At 40.1% G+C, this 21,616-nt stretch overlaps 1 protein-coding gene across 2 annotated transcripts in view; it reads right to left on the bottom strand.

The window, feature by feature from the left end:
• The window catches only part of LOC127002053 (uncharacterized), a 93,551-nt gene that overhangs the window by 38,261 nt on the left and 33,674 nt on the right, over window positions 1-21,616 (bottom strand). For both annotated transcript variants that reach the window (XM_050867418.1, XM_050867419.1), the window contains exons 3-9: window positions 16,401-16,570; window positions 12,623-12,811; window positions 11,590-11,767; window positions 11,059-11,176; window positions 8,016-8,126; window positions 2,628-2,738; window positions 1,723-1,833 (exon numbers count right to left, since the gene is read on the bottom strand). In XM_050867418.1, the coding sequence (XP_050723375.1) occupies window positions 1,723-1,833; window positions 2,628-2,738; window positions 8,016-8,126; window positions 11,059-11,176; window positions 11,590-11,767; window positions 12,623-12,811; window positions 16,401-16,570 (988 nt within the window). The remainder of the gene's footprint in view (window positions 1-1,722; window positions 1,834-2,627; window positions 2,739-8,015; window positions 8,127-11,058; window positions 11,177-11,589; window positions 11,768-12,622; window positions 12,812-16,400; window positions 16,571-21,616) is intronic.

Consider the following 21,616-nt stretch of genomic DNA (forward strand, 5'->3'; position numbering starts at 1 on the left):
AGTAAAGTAGAAAAGTAAATCAAATATCATAGAAATAAAAAATATAGTTCGGGAATTAAAGTAAAGTACAGTTGTTTTTTTTTTTACGGTAAAGAAACACAACTCATAGGAAAAAAAAATCAACAAAAAAGCCAACATTCAATAGTAATAAATAATTCAGCAATCAGAGTAAGGTTTCAAAGTAGAGTAAAACAGAACATGAATCAAAGTAAAGTATCACGAATTTTTTTTTATGGTAAAGGAAACCGCTCAAGGGCAACAAAGAACAAACAAACAAGAAGAAAAAAAGTCCGCTACTCGCTGCTCCTGTAAAACCAAACAGAAGGAGTGGCCAGAGGGAAGAGGTCAATTTCGTAAGAGTTCATGATATCAAAGTAAAAGAACATTAATCAAAGAAAGTAAACAGTACACGATATGGAGGCTGCAAGAGTGTATACAAAAAATAAAAGGGGTGTCTTGCTATTCTGTGTATGTGTATGAGCGTGAATGTGTGTGTGTGTGTGTGTGTGTGTGTGTGTGTGTGTGTGTGTGTGTGTGTGTGTGTGTATATCGTTCTTTCAAGCTTCATCTAGTTCAGTGCATGAGTGTTTGCTGTTGTGTAAAATTTAATTAATGTGCAAGACCGGGAGTCACTGAGCATAACGTTGTGCCTTACTGGATACGAGTGGTTATGAGTGCGTCGTGGTTTCAAGTTCATGCCAGCTCAGTCCGAGTCAAGGAACTGGGTACGATAAATGCTGTGTTGAAATGTGAAAAAAAAAAAAAAAAAAAAAAGGAGGAGGGGGTCACCGGGTACAAGAAATGGTTACCCCTTACGGCCTTATTCCAAGCTGTCCCTTATTAAAATCAAATGTCGGTCAATATCACCTAAAAAATGGTAGCTGATAGATTGTTTCTCGCCTTCGTTGAATCCCACATACTTCACTTCCAATTACGCATCATTTTCTTGGCCTATCACGTCAGTGTAGTTCATAAAAAGCTCTTAGGAAACGTGAGTTCGCTGGGTGAGGAACTGATCTTAAGGGAATGACCGAGGAAGCGAACGTTAGTGAGGATGGAAGCACTGTAGAAGGAATTATTGTAGGAAGGAGGATGGTGCTTGGTGTGATGGAAGTATTGCAAGGAGGAAGGACAGAATCACTTGATAAAAAAAAAAAAAAAGGCTGATCACTGAGTGTCTAAATTCGTAATGAAAAATAAGAAAATTGACGAAAATGGATGAAGATGATGATGATGAAAATGGATGAAGATGATGATGATGAAAATGGATGAAGATGATGATGATGAAAATGGATGAAGATGATGATGATGAAAATGGATGAAGATGATGATGATGAAAATGGATGAAGATGACGATGATGAAAATGGATGAAGATGATGATGATGAAAATGCAGGAAGGAAAATACATAAAATAAGAATGAAAGAAAGCATAATCGTTAGTCAGAAAGGAAGTGACCAAAAAAAATATAAGAAAACTACAAAAATGACGAAAATTACGAAAATGATGCAGAAATTACGAAAATGGATAATAATAAAAATAATAATAATAATAATGATGATGCACGATATAAATAGTAGTAAATAGTAAAATAGAAAGTAAATAGTACAGGAATGAAAGCAGGTTAGTTATTAAAAAATGGAACTCAAATATAGTGTCAAGGCCTAGGAAGGAAGAGCTTGTGTACGATGGGCGTTATTCACAAACAGACAGGGAGACTCACGGTTCCATTAGCATAGTTTGGCGGCTCGAAGGGCGGGTACATGACGAGCAGGTCCGGCGCCACCTCCTCCAGGAACCACTTGAAGCTCTTGCACTTCAGACGCTCGCGAACCTGATGAGGAGATGAGGCCAAAATTGACGGGGCTAAGTGACTGCCTGGATGCCTGACTGAGTGACTGACTGACTGATTGGATGAATGGATGATTGGTTGACTGACTGAGTGAGACTAACTGATTCACTGATTAACTGACTGACTGACTGACTGAGTGAATGAATGAATTAATTAATGGTTGATTGGTTGACTGAAAATGACTGAAACTGACTGATTGATGAGTGACTTACTGAGTGATTCACTGATTGGTTGACTGACTGAGTGAGACTAACTGATTCACTGATTAACTGACCGACTGACTGAATGAATGAATTAATGGTTGATTGGTTGACTGATTGACTGAAAATGACTGATTGATGAGTGACTTACTGAGTGACTGAATGAATGAATGAATGGCTGACTGGTTGACTGACTGACTGACTGACTGACTGATTGACAGAGTGAATGAATGAATGAATGAATGGATGATTGGTTGACTGACTGCCTGCCTGATTGACTGAGTGAATGAATGAATGAATGAATGGCTGATTGGTTAACTGACTGACTGACTGACTGATTAATTGACTGAGTGAGTGAATAAATAAATGAATGGCTGATTGGTTGACTGACTGACAGACTGACTGATTAACTGACTGAGTGAATATGAATGAATGGCCGATTGGTTGACTGACTGACCGAGTGTTTGATTGATTTGGTAACCGAATGAATACCTGACCCTGACTGACTGAGTGACTGACTTATATCCTACATCTTTTAATCTGTCTAGTATCTATATGAACGTGTATCCGCCTCACCTCGACTTCCTTGCTCACGTCGCCTGCGTCCACTTCCCGCAGATGTGGGTTTTTGTTATATAAGGCCTCGGCGTACTCCCCCATCCACACACTCGCCACACGCTTGTAGTTCTGCAGGATGAAAACACATACACAAATAACTTACGATGTTAGAAAGAGTTTAGTGGATAGAAAGATAAAAGCATAAGGGATAGAAACTAAAGTCCAGCCAAGTCAATGAAAGTCTGTGGGCATTACACACACACACACACACATGCACAAATGACTTACGACTTTAGAAAGAGTTCAGTGGATAGAAAGATAAAAGCATAAGAGGGACAGGAACTTAAGCCCAGGCAAGTCAATGAAAGTCTGTGGACATTACACACACACTTGCACAAATAACTTAGACTTTAGAGATAGTTTAGTGAATAGAAAGAAGAGATACGAGCATAAGAAAAATAACAGCTAAATACATATATTAAATTCTATGGGATTAACACATATACATAAATGAATTTCGACTTCAGAGACAGTTTAGTGAATAGACAGAAATTAAAAGCAAGAAGACAACAGTTTAAGGCCCAGCCAAGCATTTGAAATTCAGCAGGATTAACATACATACACAATGACTTACGACTTCAGAGAGAGTTTTGTGAATAGAAAAAATAAGATGCAAGTAGGAGAAAGCTAAAAACTTCATCCCCTGCTAACCATTTGAAATTCTACGGGATTTTTTTTTACAACAAAGGAGACAGCTCAAGGGCACAGAAAAGGGAACAATATATGAAAAAAAAAAAAAAAGCCCGCTACTCGCTGCTCCTAAAAAGAATCCAAAGAGGTGGCCGAAACAGGGGTCAATTTCAGGAGAAGAGGTGTCCTGATACCATTACCATTAAAACGTAGCTACACAAATTACTTTCGACTTCAGAGATAGTTTAGTGAATAGGAAAGAAAAGATAAGAAAACACAAAAACACAAAAACTTCTGCCCAAGCAGAGTATGTATATAAAAGTCTGCGGGATTAACACATACATAAATGACTTACGACTTTAAGGATTGTTGTACTACATGAAAGTCTGTGGGCATTACACACATACAAGATAGTTTAATGAATAGGAAATAAAATAGTTTAGATAGTTTAGTGGATAGAAAGAAAAGTTACAAGCGTACAATAGATAACAGCTTCATCTCCAACCAAGCATTTGAAGTCTTTGGGATAAACACACACACACATGATGTACAGGAAGCATAAACATTTCTCCTGTAGCTCCAAGGTGCTTCTAAAAACAAAATTACAAAATGACTTTATCGACACCTTCTTCCCAGTGTGTGAGAGCATTGTGGAAGCATTTATTTACTCTCCCTCCTTACTCTCCCCTTAAACTGTCTCCTAAACAACATAAGAAAAACCGACAACACACATAAGCCATAATCTGATAAAATATTGCTGCAGGAGTGTGATATTAACCCGGTAGCTGCGGTGATCATGTTTCTTAAAGACCCCTCTAAGCGAATTACTGTAATGAGAAAAAATCATCACTCACACAAACCATTTCATAATATATATCGAAGCATTTGTGATCAGTTTATGTATCATCTATTTTTGGGGGGGTTAAATAATGGCACAAATTTGCCCCGTCGCTGCTACCGGGTTAAACTGTCTCCTAAACTACATAAGAAAAACAGACAACACACATAAGCCATAATCTGATAAAATGTTGCTGCAGGAGTGTGATATTAAGGAGGCAGGTGTTGAAGAGGGTTTGGCAGCACTATGCATTGGAGAGGCTGATGAAATGGTTAGCAATGGTTGGAAGCATATCATCGACCGACTAATCTCATGACAGATTATGAAAAAACTGATGTAAAACAGATGATGATGTTGATGATCCTATTCAGTGTGTGAGAGCAACTTTTTACTCTCCCTCTTTTCTTTCCCCCTTGAACTGTCTCCCTAATCTACCTAAATAAAGTTGGAAAGTTTCGTTTAGTCGGCGCAACATCTGTGGTCATATGCCAGAGAGAGACAGAAGGGGAAGGAATTTTAGAAGGGAACAGATCCCAGGAGACGGGACACAACCCCCGATTAATACCTGGTACCCATTCACTGCTGGGTGGACAGGGGCGTAGGGTATCGGAAAAGCCGCCCAATCCTAAATAAAATAAAAAAAATAAAAATTATAAAAAAACGACAACACACAAAAGCCATAATCTGATAAAATATTTTCTGCTAGAGTACACTATTAAGAGGACATGACTTGATTAAACATGGACACAATACAAAATTTGAATCGTTACTCTGAATGTGAAAAATAAAAAATGTCAACTGGAAACTGACCCTCTCTTTTCGGCCTCTCGTTATACTTTCTGTACAGGAGCAGAGTCTACCGGGCTTTTTTGTTTTCTTGTGTTTGCCCTTAAGCTGCTTCCTTTAACCCGGTAGCTGCAGGGATCAGGTTTCTTAAAGGCCCCTCTAAGCGAATTTATGAGAAAAATCATCACTCACGCAAACCATTATATTATATGCATCAACGCATTTGTGATCAGTTTGTGTATCCTCTATTTTGGGGGGTTCATGTCAAGGCAAGAATCTAGCCCGTCGCTGGTACAAGTGTAGTGCGGCGACGGCCTGATGAACGAGCCTCCCATAACCCACTTAACCAGTGGGGTACCTCTTTGGCCGACTCGGTAAGGAGTGGCTCTCCCGTCACGCTGGTCGCGGGTTCAATCCCAGGCAGCCGGGGAATACCCTCACTCTTGATTAATTTCTCGTGTTATTTCGATACACGCAGAGGCCGTGTTGAGAAATAGGAAGGATTACAGTGGTGGCATAGCGGTGGGCATCCTCTCCTGTTCTGTTGAGCTTCCCCGAAGGGGTAACAAGTAGGATGGCCCATGCTCCGAGGGTAATAGAAAATGGGAGAGTTGGAGGTATGTCTCAAAGGGACATTGTGGAATTATGTCTCAAAGGGACATTGTCAACACACAGAAATTAATCTACATAGGGGGGAAAGCCGTGTAGCGCGGCAACGGCCTGATGAACGAGCCTCCCATAACCCACTTAACCAGTGGGGTACCTCTTTGGCTGACTCGGTAAGGAGTGGCTCTCCCGTCACGCTGGTCGCGGGTTCAATCCCAGGCAGCCGGGGAATACCCTAACTCTTGATTAATTTCTCGTGTTATTTCGATACACGCAGAGGCCGTGTTGAGAAATAGGAAGGATAGAAAAGAAGCTCGTCGGGGCATTACACAAGGTAAAGCCACAAATTTGGCCCGTCAGTGCTATCGGGTTAATGTAAAAAATAGGAGTCCCAAGGAAGCAAACATGAGTCATAATCTGATAAGGGTTTTCTGTGGGAGCCTTATATTGAGCAGGAGTCTCCTTACTCTATATACAGGCATGACACAAGACACGAATCATAAATAAGACAATGTTCATTACAGCAACCTCGAGTAACCATGCGTGGACCATAATCTGATAAAAACCTTCTGCTGGACCACAATATTAAGGAGTGACTCAAGAAAACATGGACACAATACAAGACTAATAAGTTTCTTCTTCTTCTTCTTCTTCTTTTTCTTTTTCTTCTTCATTGAACACCATTTTTTTATTACTATCAACCAACCTAACCTAATCTAACCAAACCTAATCTAACCAAACCAAACCTAACCTAACCTAACCTAACCTAACCTAACCTAACCTAACCTAAAGCATTCTACGGAACCATATTATTAGGTGGGAAAGACATGGTGGCAAAAAATCTCAATAGCAATCAAATACATTAAAACAAAAAGATAATGGTCTCAACTTCAACATCCCAGAGCAAGACCAAGAAGCATACTGACAGAGGAGAGAGAGAGAGAGAGAGAAGGGAGTGGCTTAACAAAACAAAACAAGCCATTATGAGGAACATGACTTTGGCGGCAGACACTAACAGGCTCCAGGGACATTACACTTCTTTATTAACCACATCAAAGGAGGTACAAGTGATGGATGCCTGCTGGGGAAACTAAGCCAACAAACAGAGAGATACCGGGGACAGTTGATTAAATATAGGTTGCAGGGCAGGAGAGAGGGAGAGACGGAGATGGAAGGATGTATGAAGTAAGAAAATAGTTATTCTCATGTGTTCCTCCTTTTATACTTTACTTTGGATCTTTTTGTGTCCCTTCTAAACTGATTTTGCTAATTTTTCTTTTATTTTGAAGAGAGAGATGGAGGTGGGAGGATGTCTAAGTAGTAAATAGTTGCTCTTATGTGTTCTTTTATACTCTACTTTGAATCTTTTTGTGTCCCTTCTAAACTGATTTTGCTCATTTTTCTTTTATTTTCAAGGGAGAGATGGAGGTGGGAGGATGTATAAGTAGTATATAGTTGCTCTTATGTGTTCCTCCTTTTATACATTACTTTGAATCTTTTTGTGTCTCTTCTAAACTGATTTTGCTAAGTTTTCTTATATTTTCAAGGGAGAGATGGAGGTGGGAGGATGTATAAGTAGTATATAGTTGCTCTTATGTGTTCCTCCTTTTATACTTTACTTTGAATCTTTTTGTGTCTCTTCTAAACTGATTTTGCTAATTTTTCTTATATTCTCAAGGAAGAGACAGAGATGGGAGGATGTATGAGAGAGGAAAATTGGTACCCTCATGTATTTTTTCTTTTATACTTTACTTTGAATCTTTTTGTGTCTTTTGTAAACTGATTATACTGACTTTTTATTTCCATCACTCATAAATAATTTGATTTCTTAAGTGATGGGAGTTTTTTTCCTCTCAAGTGTGTTATATTCCGGCCCCATAAGGGAAAATAAGGATGTTAAGCAAGAGGAAAAAGAAGGTGTGTTATAGTCTTGTGGTGTGCTAAGAGTTAAGAGATATTTCTGATTCCTCTTCCTTCTCTTTCTCCTTCTCTCTCATGAAGCCATTAGTCAAACACTTGAATCATCTAAATAATGGAGTACTAACAAAACTCTTCATTCTCATCCTCCTTCTGCTCCTTCTCCTCCTCCTCCTACTTAGGGTCTGTATATATTATTAAAGATGTGGGTGTATCATGTGTGCAAGTTACATAGAATAACTTTTAATACTGTGGTGGGACATGCTAGCTCCTCTGTGGGACTGTACTATCTTTCCTCAGAGCTAGGACCCCATTTGAAATACATTAATAAACTTTTGTGGGGCATCCTTGTGTGAATTAGCACACTGCTGTTTTATCTCAGCAGGTATATGAATGTAATGTACCTGAAAGATGCTATTTGATGAACTAACTCTGATTTTAAACAATCAACCAAACCTCTACTGTGAAACCAAAGATGACAGCCAAATAGTAAACAAAGATGCAAGTAGGCACTATATGGGACCCACTTGAGAAGCTGAAGGCTTAGAACAAACACTCTTGCCTCTCACCTTAGATAGAAAGTCTCCCTTGACAGACGGGCGGCCCTTGGGGGAGTGGCGGAAGATGTGGCCCACGCGAGAGCAGGGGGCGTCCAGCATCCGGCCGCCGCACATCCAGATCTGCGGAGGATGAGTTTGTTGTGATGGCATGACTTGGAGACCACTATTACTACTTTAACTATATAAGGACCTCAAGACTAATTACCCTTTTGCCTTTTATCTCTATGAATGAAAATATAGATGAAGTAGCAACCATTTCTCTTCCTCCTACTTCGGTTACTGCTACTATTACAGCTGTTAGAGTGAAACCAGATTGGTGAGATCATCTTTACATTGGCTCCCGCGGGTCCTTTCCTCCCTGTCGCTCTGTCACGGTCCCAAAACCTATCTCTTCCTCTCATATGTTAGCAATAGGTAACACATGAGAGGAAGAGACAGGTGTTGGGACTGTGTGGCAGGGTGGTGGGGAGGAAAGGACCTGCAGGAGCCAATGTAAAAACGATTTCGCCAACCTGGTTTCGCTATAGTGATACGTATATGCCCCTCGCCATATCGAGGTTCACTTTTCGCGGTCTCAATGTATCGCGGATTTTTAAATTATATATATCTAATTTTGTATCATGGATTTTTAAACTGTATACATCTAATTTTGTATTGCAGATTTTTAAATTGTATACATCTAATTTTGTATCACGGATTTTTAAATTGTATACATCTAATTTTGTATCACGGATTTTTAAATTGTATACATCTAATTTTGTATCACGGATTTTTAAATTGTATACATCTAATTTTGTATTGCAGATTTTTAAATTGTATACATCTAATTTTGTATTGTGGATTTTTAAATTGTATACATCTAATTTTGTATCACGGATTTTTAAATTGTATACATCTAATTTTGTATCGTAGATTTTTAAATTGTATACATCTAATTTCGTATCACGGATTTTTAAATTGTATACATCTAATTTTGTATTGCAGATTTTTAAATTGTATACATCTAATTTTGTATCACAGATTTTTAAATTGTATACATCTAATTTTGTATCATGGATTTTTAAATTGTATACATCTAATTTTGTATCATGGATTTTTAAATTGTATACATCTAATTTTGTATTGCAGATTTTTAAACTGTATACATCTAAATTTGTATCGCGGATTTTTAAATTGTATACATCTAATTTTATATCACGGATTTTTAAATTGTATACATCTAATTTTGTATTGCAGATTTTTAAATTGTATACATCTAATTTTGTATCACGGATTTTTAAATTGTATACATCTAATTTTGTATCACGGATTTTTAAATTGTATACATCTAATTTTGTATCGCGGATTTTTAAATTGTATACATCTAAGTATCAGGATTTTAAATTGCTATAGGTAATTTTATATATAGGTAATTTTATATATTTATTATATTAATTATTTTTGCGGTAAAATAAGCATCTTCTAGACTAAAAAATTGAAAACAATATAAAAAATATGGAATTTTATATGTTGTTAAAAATTACATTGGTTTAAGAGTGTAGAAAATGTTTAAAAGTACAGAAGATCCTTGACTTACGATGGAGTTCCATTCCTAACGACGTGTCGTAACCCGATTTTCGACGTGCCTCCTCCCTTTCCCCTTCCCTGTATTTACCTAGTTGAGATATAAAGGAAGTGAGCTACGCTCATATGGTCCTGTCTAAGCATTCTTATGCCACGCTCAACAAACTAGTTCCTGCGCGAAGTTCGTATTTACGAAGCAAATGTTAGAAGTCGAAACAAGAATTTAATAATTTATAGAAACCGAGTCGTAACCACGAAAAGTCATAGGTCGAGACAGTCGTAACCCAAGGACCTCCTGTATAGGAAGTGTTTATAAGAGAGTGGGAAAGGTTAACAAGACTGTGGGAAAGGTTTTTAAGAATGTGGGAAGGGTTTATAAAGCCTTAAAATATATATAAATAATAAAATAAATATATGGTCACTACCTCACGGATTTTTGCCATACTTAAAGGATTCATAAAAGCTTGAAAGATAATATACATATATGTGTTATCCTGCTTGAAATACTACATTGTTCAGTGTGCCAGGCAAAATTCTTTCCCATCTATTTCTCATGTACATTTGCACCCAGCTGCAGAAGTTGCAGAGGTCTCAGCAGTCAGGGTTCACACCTCTTACGTTACAAGTGACTGTATCCTAGAACTTTGCATACTGGTGGAGCACCAAAGGGAGTTCCTAGAGAGGATACTTGCAGCCCATGTGTATCTCAAGAAAGTGTTTGGTTCAGCTCAACATGAGGCAGTCTGGGATCTGCAACTTTATGAGGTTTCTGCAAGGATCATTAACTGGCCTGTACACTGAGACTAAGAGTGCTGTGAAGTGAAAAGGGGAACATATTCAGCTTCTTTTCTGTGGACACAGGAGTGAGGTAGGCCTGTGTCCTTGTCCCATCACTTTTCAACACTTAATGTACTAGATATTAGGCATAGTTGTGGACCACAAGGAGGCAAGGCCTTTGGGACTTAGGTCTCCTGGGTCAAGATGACTTTGGTAGTAAGTTTTATATAATCATGTGGTATTGCTACAATGAATGTATCAAATTTGTGATTACTCTGAAAGACTGGATGAAAGCCTATTGCCTGTATAGTCACTAAACTCCAACTCCAGCTATTTGGGCATGTGGCATGCTGCCCATAAGTTGACCCTATTAATTGGGCTGTTTCTATATGAGACAACCCAGAGTGAAGGAGGCAGAGGGGAAGGCCACAGGGTTTGTAACTTGAGTCAAGTTGCTAGATCCTGCCATAAGGCACTTGGGATGGGAAGCAGGCTTGCATGGAGCCTTGGGATGGTGCTATAAGTGGGCAAGGCAATGCGCTCCATGGCATATGCCCACATTGAATGATTCATTAAAATGATCCCTAAGAATACCTATCTGCCTCTCTCTCTGACTGGGTCACCTGAAACACCTGAGTAACTAGCCTACACTGCCTACCTGCCTGTCTGACTGCTGTGGCATCTAAGAGCTCCTGTGCCTGTTGGTGGTCACCTTAAAGGACAGGTTGTACTGCTCGCCGCCCCAGATGGTTATCCCCTCATCGTAGCCACCCAGCTCCCAGAAGAAGTCACGGCTCATGGCGAAGAGGCCACCATTCATGATTGGGTTCCTGCAGGCAATGACATGGTCAGTGGGGAAAGCAGGCAGGCTGGGGATTATGCTCAGAAACTTATGGTTAGTGAGACATGGTGCAACACTGGCCAGTGGCTGGTTGGCTGCAGCAGGTCAGTCTGAGGACAGGGCCTTCTGATTGCAACCAGGGTAAGATGTAAGATGATACAAGAATACTCCAGCAAGTATTTTAAACTAAAATACAAAAATAAAAGGGTATACATTCATATATTTATATTTATTGGAAAAAAATGTTAAAAAATTCTATCTAAATTAAAGAAATCTGATTTAAATAAAAAATCTGATTTTTTCAACTAAGAAATCAACAACCCTGACACACACACACACACACACACACACACACACACACACACACACACACACACACACACACACACACACGCAACCTACGGGAAGGGGTCGGGCAGGCGGCTCTGCTCGTGTGGCCGCAGACTCAGCCGCTTGTAAAAGAGCCGCCAGTCAAAGGCGCCGCGCCCGCCGTGGTCCTGGGCCGTGTAGGCGAAGGTGGCCTGGTTCACCACGTCGATGAGCGGACACACCACGGTGCGGTGGTCAGCAAGGATGGGGTCTGCGGGCACGAGGGGCAGCCTGCTTCACTCACTACGTCCGATTATATATCCACATAACGTCTATTCTGAGATTTTACTTACAATGTTTGAATTATGTATGGAGTCTGGTGTCACAAAAAATCTTTTATAAGGACAAGGTTCGTGAAGCTATAAGTTTCAAATAATGATATTAAGTGGGCCAAACTCTGAAAAGTCTAGGGAAGCACACCCGAGAAATACGTATGTGATGAAAATCACCTGAATATCTTTGAATTCATGCTGAAAAACGACCATGAAACAATTGAAAAAACAAAACTGCGTTTTTCACTGTGCACGACTTTGCCACCGAGTGATATTCTAGCGCATGAATCATGTTACTATAGTTATCCATCGACGAGGAACAGCGAAAGTCTACGGTGGTTGACATTAGTGTTTCAAAAAAAGTTGTTGAAGTCCCATAGTAGTGACGTTGATTTCAAGCGAGATTGTCTATTGTGCGGGAAGGATTGTAAGTAAAATCCACTGTATATAAGGCTAGTAATATCACTTCAACAAAGCACTGGAAAACCTCTGCGATAAGATAAAGGACCGGTGGGGATTTCTTACAGTAAGGGAAGCCGTACAAGGTCAATCAACAAGGAAAACAAAACAAAACAGCCCACTACGAGTTACTCCTGCATAAGCAAACAGGAGTGGCCAGAAGAGAGAGTGATATCTGGCCACTCGACAATGGATATAAAGTGTCAACAAGTCGTGTCGGAGCTTAAATTCAGGCCTCCGCGATCACGGGCTAACGGGCTAACTAACCACTTAACTACTCTTATGACCCTACATCTCACCTTCACCTCACCTGACCCATCCTCGCCCAGACTTACCGAGGAGGGGCGGTAGCCAGTTGATCATCACCTCCACGTGGGAATCGAGCACAACAATCACGTCCCCGGTGGCTTTCTTGACGCCCTCCTGCCGCGCCGTGATCAGCCCCCGGCGCGTTGGCAGCCGCACTATCTTCGCCTTGGGCACATGCTCCTTAAGCCACTTCTCCAGAGGCTCCTTCAGGAAGTCTGGGAGATGAGACGTGGGTAAGATATATCAGGGGGCTGGATGTAGATATGGTACTACTTGTGGCGGGAAATGACTCAGTACCAGAAGAGGCTGAAAACAGATACTCACTAGGGGTGAAAGAAAGAAAAAAGGTGACGGTAAAAAGATATTCGTTAGGGGGGAAAAGAAAGAAAAGAAGCTGACGGTAAAAAGATATTCGTTAGGGGGGAAAAGAAAGAAAAGAAGCTGACGGTAAAAAGATATTCGTTAGGGGGGAAAAGAAAGAAAAGAAGCTGACGGTAGAAGATATTCGTTAGGGGGGAAAAGAAAGAAAAGAAGGAGACGGTAAAAAGATATTCGTTAGGGGGGAAAAGAAAGAAAAGAAGCTGACGGTAGAAGATATTCGTTAGGGGGGAAAAGAAAGAAAAAAGGTGACGGTAAAAAGATATTCGTTAGGGGGGAAAAGAAAGAAAAGGAGGAGACGGTAAAAAGATATTCGTTAGGGGGGAAAAGAAAGAAAAGAAGGAGACGGTAAAAAGATATTCGTTAAGGGGAAAAGAAAGAAAAGAAGGCGAGGGTAGAAAGATATTCGTTAGGGGGAAAGAAAGAAAAGAAGGAGACGGTAAAAAGATATTCGTTAGGGGGAAAAGAAAGAAAAGAAGGAGACGGTAAAAAGATATTCGTTAGGGGGGAAAAGAAAGAAAAGAAGGTGACGGTAAAAAGATATTCGTTAGGGGGGAAAAGAAAGAAAAGAAGGTGACGGTAAAAAGATATTCGTTAGGGGGAAAAGAAAGAAAAGAAGGCGAGGGTAGAAAGATATTCGTTAAAAGAAAAGAAGGTGACAAAGATATTCGTTAGGGGGGAACAGAAAGAAAAAAGGTGACGGTAAAAAGATATTCGTTAGGGGTGAAAAGAAAGAAAAGAAGGTGACGGTAAAAAGATATTCGTTAGGGGGGAAAAGAAAGAAAAGAAGGTGAGGGTAGAAAGATATTCGTTAGGGGGGAAAAGAAAGAAAAGAAGGTGACGGTAAAAAGATATTCGTTAGGGGGGAAAAGAAAGAAAAGAAGGAGACGGTAAAAAGATATTCGTTAGGGGGGAAAAGAAAGAAAAGGTGACGGTAAAAAGATATTCGTTAGGGGGAAAAGAAAGAAAAGAAGGTGACGGTAAAAAGATATTCGTTAGGGGGAAAAGAAAGAAAAGAAGGTGACGGTAAAAAGATATTCGTTAGGGGGAAAGAAAGAAAAAGGTGACGGTTAAAAGATATTCGTTAGGGGGTAAAAGAAAGAAAAGAAGGCGACGGTAAAAAGATATTCGTTAGGGGGAAAAGAAAGAAAAGAAGGTGACGGTAAAAAGATATTCGTTAGGGGGAAAAGAAAGAAAAGAAGGAGACGGTAAAAAGATATTCGTTAGGGGGAAAAGAAAGAAAAGAAGGTGACGGTAAAAAGATATTCGTTAGGGGGGAAAAGAAAGAAAAGAAGGTGACGGTAAAAAGATATTCGTTAGGGGGAAAAGAAAGAAAAGAAGGAGACGGTAAAAAGATATTCGTAAGGGGGAAAAGAAAGAAAAGAAGGAGACGGTAAAAAGATATTCGTTAAGGGGAAAAGAAACAAAGATGACGGTAAAAAGATATTCGTTATGGTGAAAAGAAAGAAACAAAGATGACGGTAAAAAGATATTCGTTAGGGGGGAAAAGAAAGCAAAGAAGGAGACGGTAAAAAGATATTCGTTAGGGGGAAAAGAAAGCAAAGAAGGAGACGGTAAAAAGATATTCGTTAGGGGGGAAAAGAAAGCAAAGAAGGAGACGGTAAAAAGATATTCGTTAGGGGGGAAAAGAAAGCAAAGAAGGTGACAGTAAAAAGATATTCGTTAGGGGGGAAAAGAAACAAACAAAGATGACGGTAAAAAGATATTCGTTAGGGGGAAAAGAAAGAAAAGAAGGAGACGGTAAAAAGATATTCGTTAGGGGGGAAAAGAAATAAAAAAAAAAGGCGACGTACTATAAAAGAAAATACTTACAAGGGGAAAATAGAAAAAAAGAGGAGGCTAAAAATAGATATTCACTAGGGAGAAAGAAAGAAAGAAAGAAAGAAATGCGACTTGCTATAAAAAGGGAGATGGATGTAGATGGATGGATAAAAGATGGATGAGGTGAAAAGGCTTTGATATTCATAAAACACCCACATCCCTTATTCATGAAAAGTCCACAGCTGACTCCACGCTATTCTCCACCTTCACACAAACACACACACACACACACACACACACACAGTCAGCCAATCAGTCAGTCACTCACTCACTTTCTAACTCACTCACTCACTCACTTGCACACACACACACACACAGTCAGTCAATCAGTCACTCACTCACACACACACACACACACACACACACACACGTAAATTATTAGGGTGTTGGATGTATAAATGCGTGACTAGATAATTTTTTATTTATTTATTTATTTTTTTTTTTTTTTCTTACATTGCGGCCTATTGCGCCGGTAGGCTTCTTCCCGGTGGATCCTGATGGTCGGTCCAAGGCTTCTTTCCGGTGGGTCCTGATGGTCGGCCCAGCCCGTTCTGGCGCAGGCGAGTGTTTATAGTGGCGCCATCTTGCATTGGCTCATGCTGCCCTCCCAGAGCTCATCTTTGATCCTAGAATCTAGAGTCCGGGTTGATGGGTGGTCTTCTGGACAGCATGTGGGTAGTTTTAAGCCACTCGGCGGCGGCTGAAAAATCCCAGCTTGGTGGCACCGGGCGGGGATTGAACTCGCGTCCTCCTGAACACGGGGCCGTTACTCTGACGACTCAGCCACCTCCTCCCCACAAATAAGGTGAAAAAGCCTTGATATCCATAAAACACCCACGCCCCTTATTCATGAGAAGCCCACAGGTGACCACGCTATTACTCACCCTCACGACCCCCTGGCATGTGTTTATGATAAGTATTGATGAGTTTATGAATCGCCGAGCCACCTCTGCATACTAATAGGCTCCCTGTAGCGTGTGTGCGTGTGAGTGTGAAGCGTCTAGTCGCCGTCCACCCAATATGTGAACCGGCTCCTCCTTCCTATTTGGTGCCATGGCCGAGGTGGGGGAAGCTGGGGGTGTGAGGAGGTGGCGGCGTGAGGGACCTGGCATAAGAGGATGGTTGAACAGATAGCAAGACGGCCCCGCGTTCAGGAGGACGCGAGTTCAATCCCCGACCGGTGCCACCAAGCTGGGATTTTTCAGCCGCCGCCGAGTGGCTTAAAACTACCCACATGCTGTCCACAAGACCACCTATCAACCCGGACTCTAGATTCTAGGATTAAAAATGAGCTCCGGGAGGGCAGCATGAGCCAATGCAAGATGGCGCCACTATAAACACTCGCCTGGGCCAGAACGGGCTGGGCCGACCATCAGGCCCTACCGTGAAGAAGCCTTGGACCGACATCAGGATCCACCGGGAAGAAGCCTACCGGCGCAATAGGCCAAGACGTAAAAAAAATAAATAAATAAATAAATAAATGAATAAAAATTCGCAAGCGCCAAACAGAAAGGCCGATAACTACAATCTATTTACACGCTCAGGAACTCCCCCGTTTATCCTAGCGACGACCTAACCACACACCTTTCAGGGTGCAGCCGTCGTCCACCAGTATGATCTCCCGCAGGACCTGGGGCGGCGAGCGGTTGACCACTGACATCACGGTGCGGAGAAGGGTGGTCCAGTGCTCCTCGAAAAAGGGAATCACGACGCTAACAGTGGGGAGCCGCTCCGCGTACGTCTTCTCGCGGCACCTGCAGAGAAAGGGAAAGGGGGACGATTAAGGAAAATATACTCAAGGGGAAAAAAAAGAAGGAAAAACAAATAATGACAAGGGAAAAAAGAAATAAAAACAGATAATCATGGGAAAAAGGAAAAGTTACTCGGGAAAAAATAAAAATACCCATTAGAGAAAAAAAGATAGGAAAAAATAATCATTAGGGGGAAAATAAAATACTCACTATACTAGGAAAAAAAAGAGGAAAAACAAATGATGACAAGGAAAAAAAGAAATGAAAACAGATAATCACTACGAAAAAAGGAAGTTACTCAGGAAAAAATAAAACACACTCATTAGAGAAAAAAATAAAGGAATACTGATAATCATAGGGGGAAAAAGAAAACACTAGGGAAAAAATGAAAAAATACTAGAGAAAAAAAGAAAGATACTAGGAAAAATAGGAAAGGGAAACAGATCATCATTAGAGGAAAAGAAGTCAATAGGAAAAATATATTCACTAGAGGGAGAAAGAAGTACTAGGAGAAAAAGAAAGGAAAACAGATACTCATTAGGGGATAAGAGGAAGAAAAAATAGGGAAAAAAAGAAAAAAGGCGAGATTAAAACAAAATACAAATCCTCACAAACCACCTCCTGTTACTTCCCGACCTTGAACTCCTCCCCCCTCAAAAAAATAAAAAAATAATAATAATAAATAAACGTATAAATCACACCATTCATCAAACATCAACACAGAGTACCGTTTATCAGCGCGCGGCGAGACTCCTTTTAATACGTCCGAATAATTGTGTTGACGCAGTGGGCGAGACGTTGGAGTGGCGTCTGTTTGTTGATACTGACGGGGGAAAAAAATGCGTCTACTCTGCGTGCTAGTAACCTGAGACGAGGGATTCATGAAAGAGAACCAACCAGTCTTAATTTAGGGACTCCGATAGAAATAAAAAAAATGGGGTCTTACTTTCACTAAACAGGGTATACTAATAAAAATATAAAAAATCATGTATTCTGCGTGTTAGTAACCTGCGGGATTCATGAGGCAGAACCAGTCTTAATTTGTGTACGAGAGAGAAAGAAAAAAAGGGGGGGAGGTTTTGCTTTCACTAAACAGAGTATACTAATAAAAACAAAATCATGTACTCTGCGCGCCTAGCAACTTCATGCGAGGGACTCATGTGACAGAACCAGAGTCTTAGAGGCTATGAGAGACAACGAAAGAAAGAAGAAAAAAAGTCTTGTACTATACCAATGAAAAAAAAAAATACTTTGCGTGTTAGTAACCTGATACGCGGGACTAGTAAGACATAACCAGCCAGTCTTAATTTAGTGGCTACGAGAGAATAAAAAAGAGGGTGGCTTGTCTTATTTTTACTGTGCAGGGTAGAGTTATAATAAGAGAAAATCGTGTGCTCTACGTGTTAGTAACCTGATACGCGGGACTAGTAAGACATAACCAGCCAGTCTTAATTTAGTGGCTACGAGAGAATAAAAAAGAGGGTGGTTTGTCTTATTTTTACTGTGCAGGGTAGAGTTCCAGTAAGAGATATTCATGTATTCTCCCTGTTAGTAACCTGATGCGCGGGACTAGTAAGACATAACCAGCCAGTCTTAATTTAGTGGCTACGAGAGAATAAAAAAGAGGGTGGCTTGTCTTATTTTTACTGTGCAGGGTATAGTTATAATAAAAGAAAATCGTGTGCTCTGCGTGCTATAAAATGGAATAGAAGGTGGGAGGGAAGGGGAAAAAAATATGACCAGTTAACAGAAGGAGGATGGGAGGGATGGAAGAGAAGGACTATGACACAATTGATGCGAGAGACTCAGAAAGCGGAACTCGCGGTCTTATTTGATGGGAAACGAGAAAAAAAAAGTTTATATTTAGTGTGCAAGTTAAAGTATTAATACCAAAAAAATAAAAAATAAAATAATAATAATAATAATAATAATAATCTACATTGCGAGCTAGTAACTTGATACAATAGACTCGTGAGACAGTCAATTTAGGGGAAAAGAGAAAAAAAAAAGTCAAATGTTTACTGTGCCAGCTAGACTAAATAAAAATAAATATATATAATCTACTCTGCGAGCTAATAACTTGATACAATAGACTCGTGAGACAGTCAATTTAAGGGAAGAGAGAAAAAAAGAAAGTCAAATGTTTACTGTGCTAGCTAGACTAAATAAAAATAAATATAAATAATCTACTTTGCGAGCTAGCAACTTGATACAATGGACTCGTGAGACAGAACTAGTCTTAATTCAGGGGAAAAGAGAAAAAAGAAAGTCTCATGTTTACTGGATTAAGAAAGGAAGAACATCATGACGGGGAAAAAAGTTAGAAGGGGAGATGGAAAGAAAACTATGAACGAAGAAGAAGTGAAGGGAAAGTAACAACAGAAAAGAGTTAAAGGGGAAAAACTAAATAAAAAAAATATAAATAATCTTCGCGTGCTAGTAACTTGATGTGGCTGACTTATATTATACACGTTACATCACCTGAGACCATTACTGACCTGGGGAAAAAAAAACGTCATATTGAAGAGACTAAAATTAAGTTGCGTTCTTGGATGCGTAGGCGATACTAACAGGTAAAGGAAAACATCGACTCTGCGTGCTAGTAACTTGATGTGACTGACTTATATATACGTTACATCGCCAGAGACCATTAACTTTGAGCTGGGGAAAAAAACGTTATATTGAAGAGGCTAAGATTAAGTTGCGTTCTTGGATGCGTAGGCGATACTAACAGATAAAGGAAAACATCAACTCTGCGTGCTAGTAACTTGATGCGGCTGACTTATATACGTTACATCACCAGAGACCATTAATTCTGACCTGGGGAAAAAAACGTTATATTGAAGAGACTAAGATTAAGTTGCGTTCTTGGATGCGTAGGCGATACTAACAGGTAAAGGAAAACATCAACTCTGCGTGCTAGTAACTTGATGCGGCTGACTTATACGAGGCTTACCGGAGTGTATTAGCTTTGACGATAAGAGAAAAAACTTATTATTTATAGTAAGGCATTTTTTTTGTTATAGGTTGTGTAAGCGATACTAATAAATAAAACAGGCGATACTAACAGATAAAGGAAAACATCTTCTCTGCGTGCTGGTAACTTGATGCGATTAACATGTACGAGGCTTACCGGAGTATATTAGCTTTGACGATAAGAGAAAAAACTTATTATTTATAGTAAGGCATTTTTTTTGTTATAGGTTGTGTAAGCGATACTAATAAATAAAACAGGCGATACTAACAGATAAAGGAAAACATCTTCTCTGCGTATAAGTAACTTGATGCGATTAACTTATACGATAATTAGCTTTGATGATAAGAGAAAAATAAGCCTTATTTTTTATTATAAGGCACATTTTTGTTCTTAGGTTGTGCAAGCGATAGTAATAAATATAACAAACACCTCATCTGACTGTTAGTAGCTTGACACGACTGACTTATGCGAGAGATGACCAGAGAGTATTAGTTTTGGTGCACTAGAAAGTTGGACAGCATAGGAATGAGCCAGCGTAGAAAGTTGGACAGCATAGGAATGAGCCAGCGTAGAAAGTTGGACAGCATAGGAATGAGCCAGCGTAGAAAGTTGGACAGCATAGGAATGAGCCAGCGTAGAAAGTTGGACAGCATAGGAATGAGCCAGCGTAGAAAGTTGGACAGCACAGGAATGAGCCAGCGTAGAAAGTTGGACAGCATAGGAATGAACCAGCGTAGAAAGTTGCATGTATAACGTGGCCGCGTGGGGGGATGGAGGCATGCAGTTAATAAATTCCGAATAGCTTGAAAGTACCGATGAAAGCTGGCAACGGAAGGAAGGCAACACAGAAGACCGACAGTCGAGTTTGACCTTGCTTTTGGCCGCCTCTTCTGGTTCTTTTGTGGGAGCAGCGATTAGCGGGCTTTTTTTGTTGTTGTTGTTGTTTTTGTGTGCCCTTGAGCTGCCTCCTTTGTTGTAAAAAAAAAAGTAACAAGAGAGGAGCTGATGAGGCGAAGTAAAGACAAACGAGGGAGTGTTCGGAGAATGTTGTGGTGTGCAAATTCAAAAAAGCATGGAAGAAGTAATGAAAGAATACCAAGGGAAGGAACAACACTACCACGGAATTAAAGGATAAAACTAAACGAGAGACAGTTACAGGAAGGGAGTTGATGAGGCGAAGAAGTAAAAATAGACATGAGAGAGGAAACATCATGACAGTAGCGATAACAGATAACAAGGAGAGGAAGCAACACTATCGCAGAATTCAAGGGGTAGAAGACAGAGAGTAAGAGGAGGGAGGTTTAAAAGGCGAAGAAGTTAAGACAGACGAAGAGAGAGACAGTAAGATAGAAAGACAGTAAGACAAAGACAGCATGCGAGTAGCGATAACAGATAGCAAGGAGAGAAAGCAACACAACCGCTGAATTTAAGGGATAGAAGAGACAGTAAGAGGAGGGGAGTTTAAAAAGCGAAGAGATAAAGACAGACGAAGAGAGAGACAGTAAGATAGAAAGACAGTAGACAAAAACACCATAAGAGTAGCGATAACAAATAGCAAGGAGAGAAGCAACATTACCGCAGAATTAGGGAATATAAGAGAGAAAGTAACATGAGGGTTGTTGTTAATGCAAAGTAAAGACAGCAATGAGAGAGACAGTAAGATAGAAAGACAGATACCATAAGGGTAACAATGAAAAAATAGGAAGGAAAGCAACACTACCACTGATTATTAGGGGCAGAACAGACACTAACAGGAGGGGAATGTATGGGTTGAAGAGATAAAGACAGACATAAGAGAGACAGTAAGATAGAAAGACAGATACCATAAGACTAGCAATGAAAAAATAGGAAGGAAAGCAACACAACCACTGATTTTTAAGGGCAGACCAGACACTAACAGGAGGGGAATGTATGGGTTGAAGAGATAAAGACAGGCGGGTGAGTGTTCCGAGGATGTTGTAGGGTGGAGGACGTGGCGCGGTTGTTTACACACAAAACTCCTGACGCAGCACCATCGAGTCGAGGCCAGGTTACACATACCAGGGAGGAGGAGGAAAAGGAGGAGGAACAGG

This window comes from Eriocheir sinensis, chromosome 22 (genome assembly GCF_024679095.1).
Source record: "Eriocheir sinensis breed Jianghai 21 chromosome 22, ASM2467909v1, whole genome shotgun sequence".
In the NCBI taxonomy this organism is placed as follows: domain Eukaryota; kingdom Metazoa; phylum Arthropoda; class Malacostraca; order Decapoda; family Varunidae; genus Eriocheir; species Eriocheir sinensis.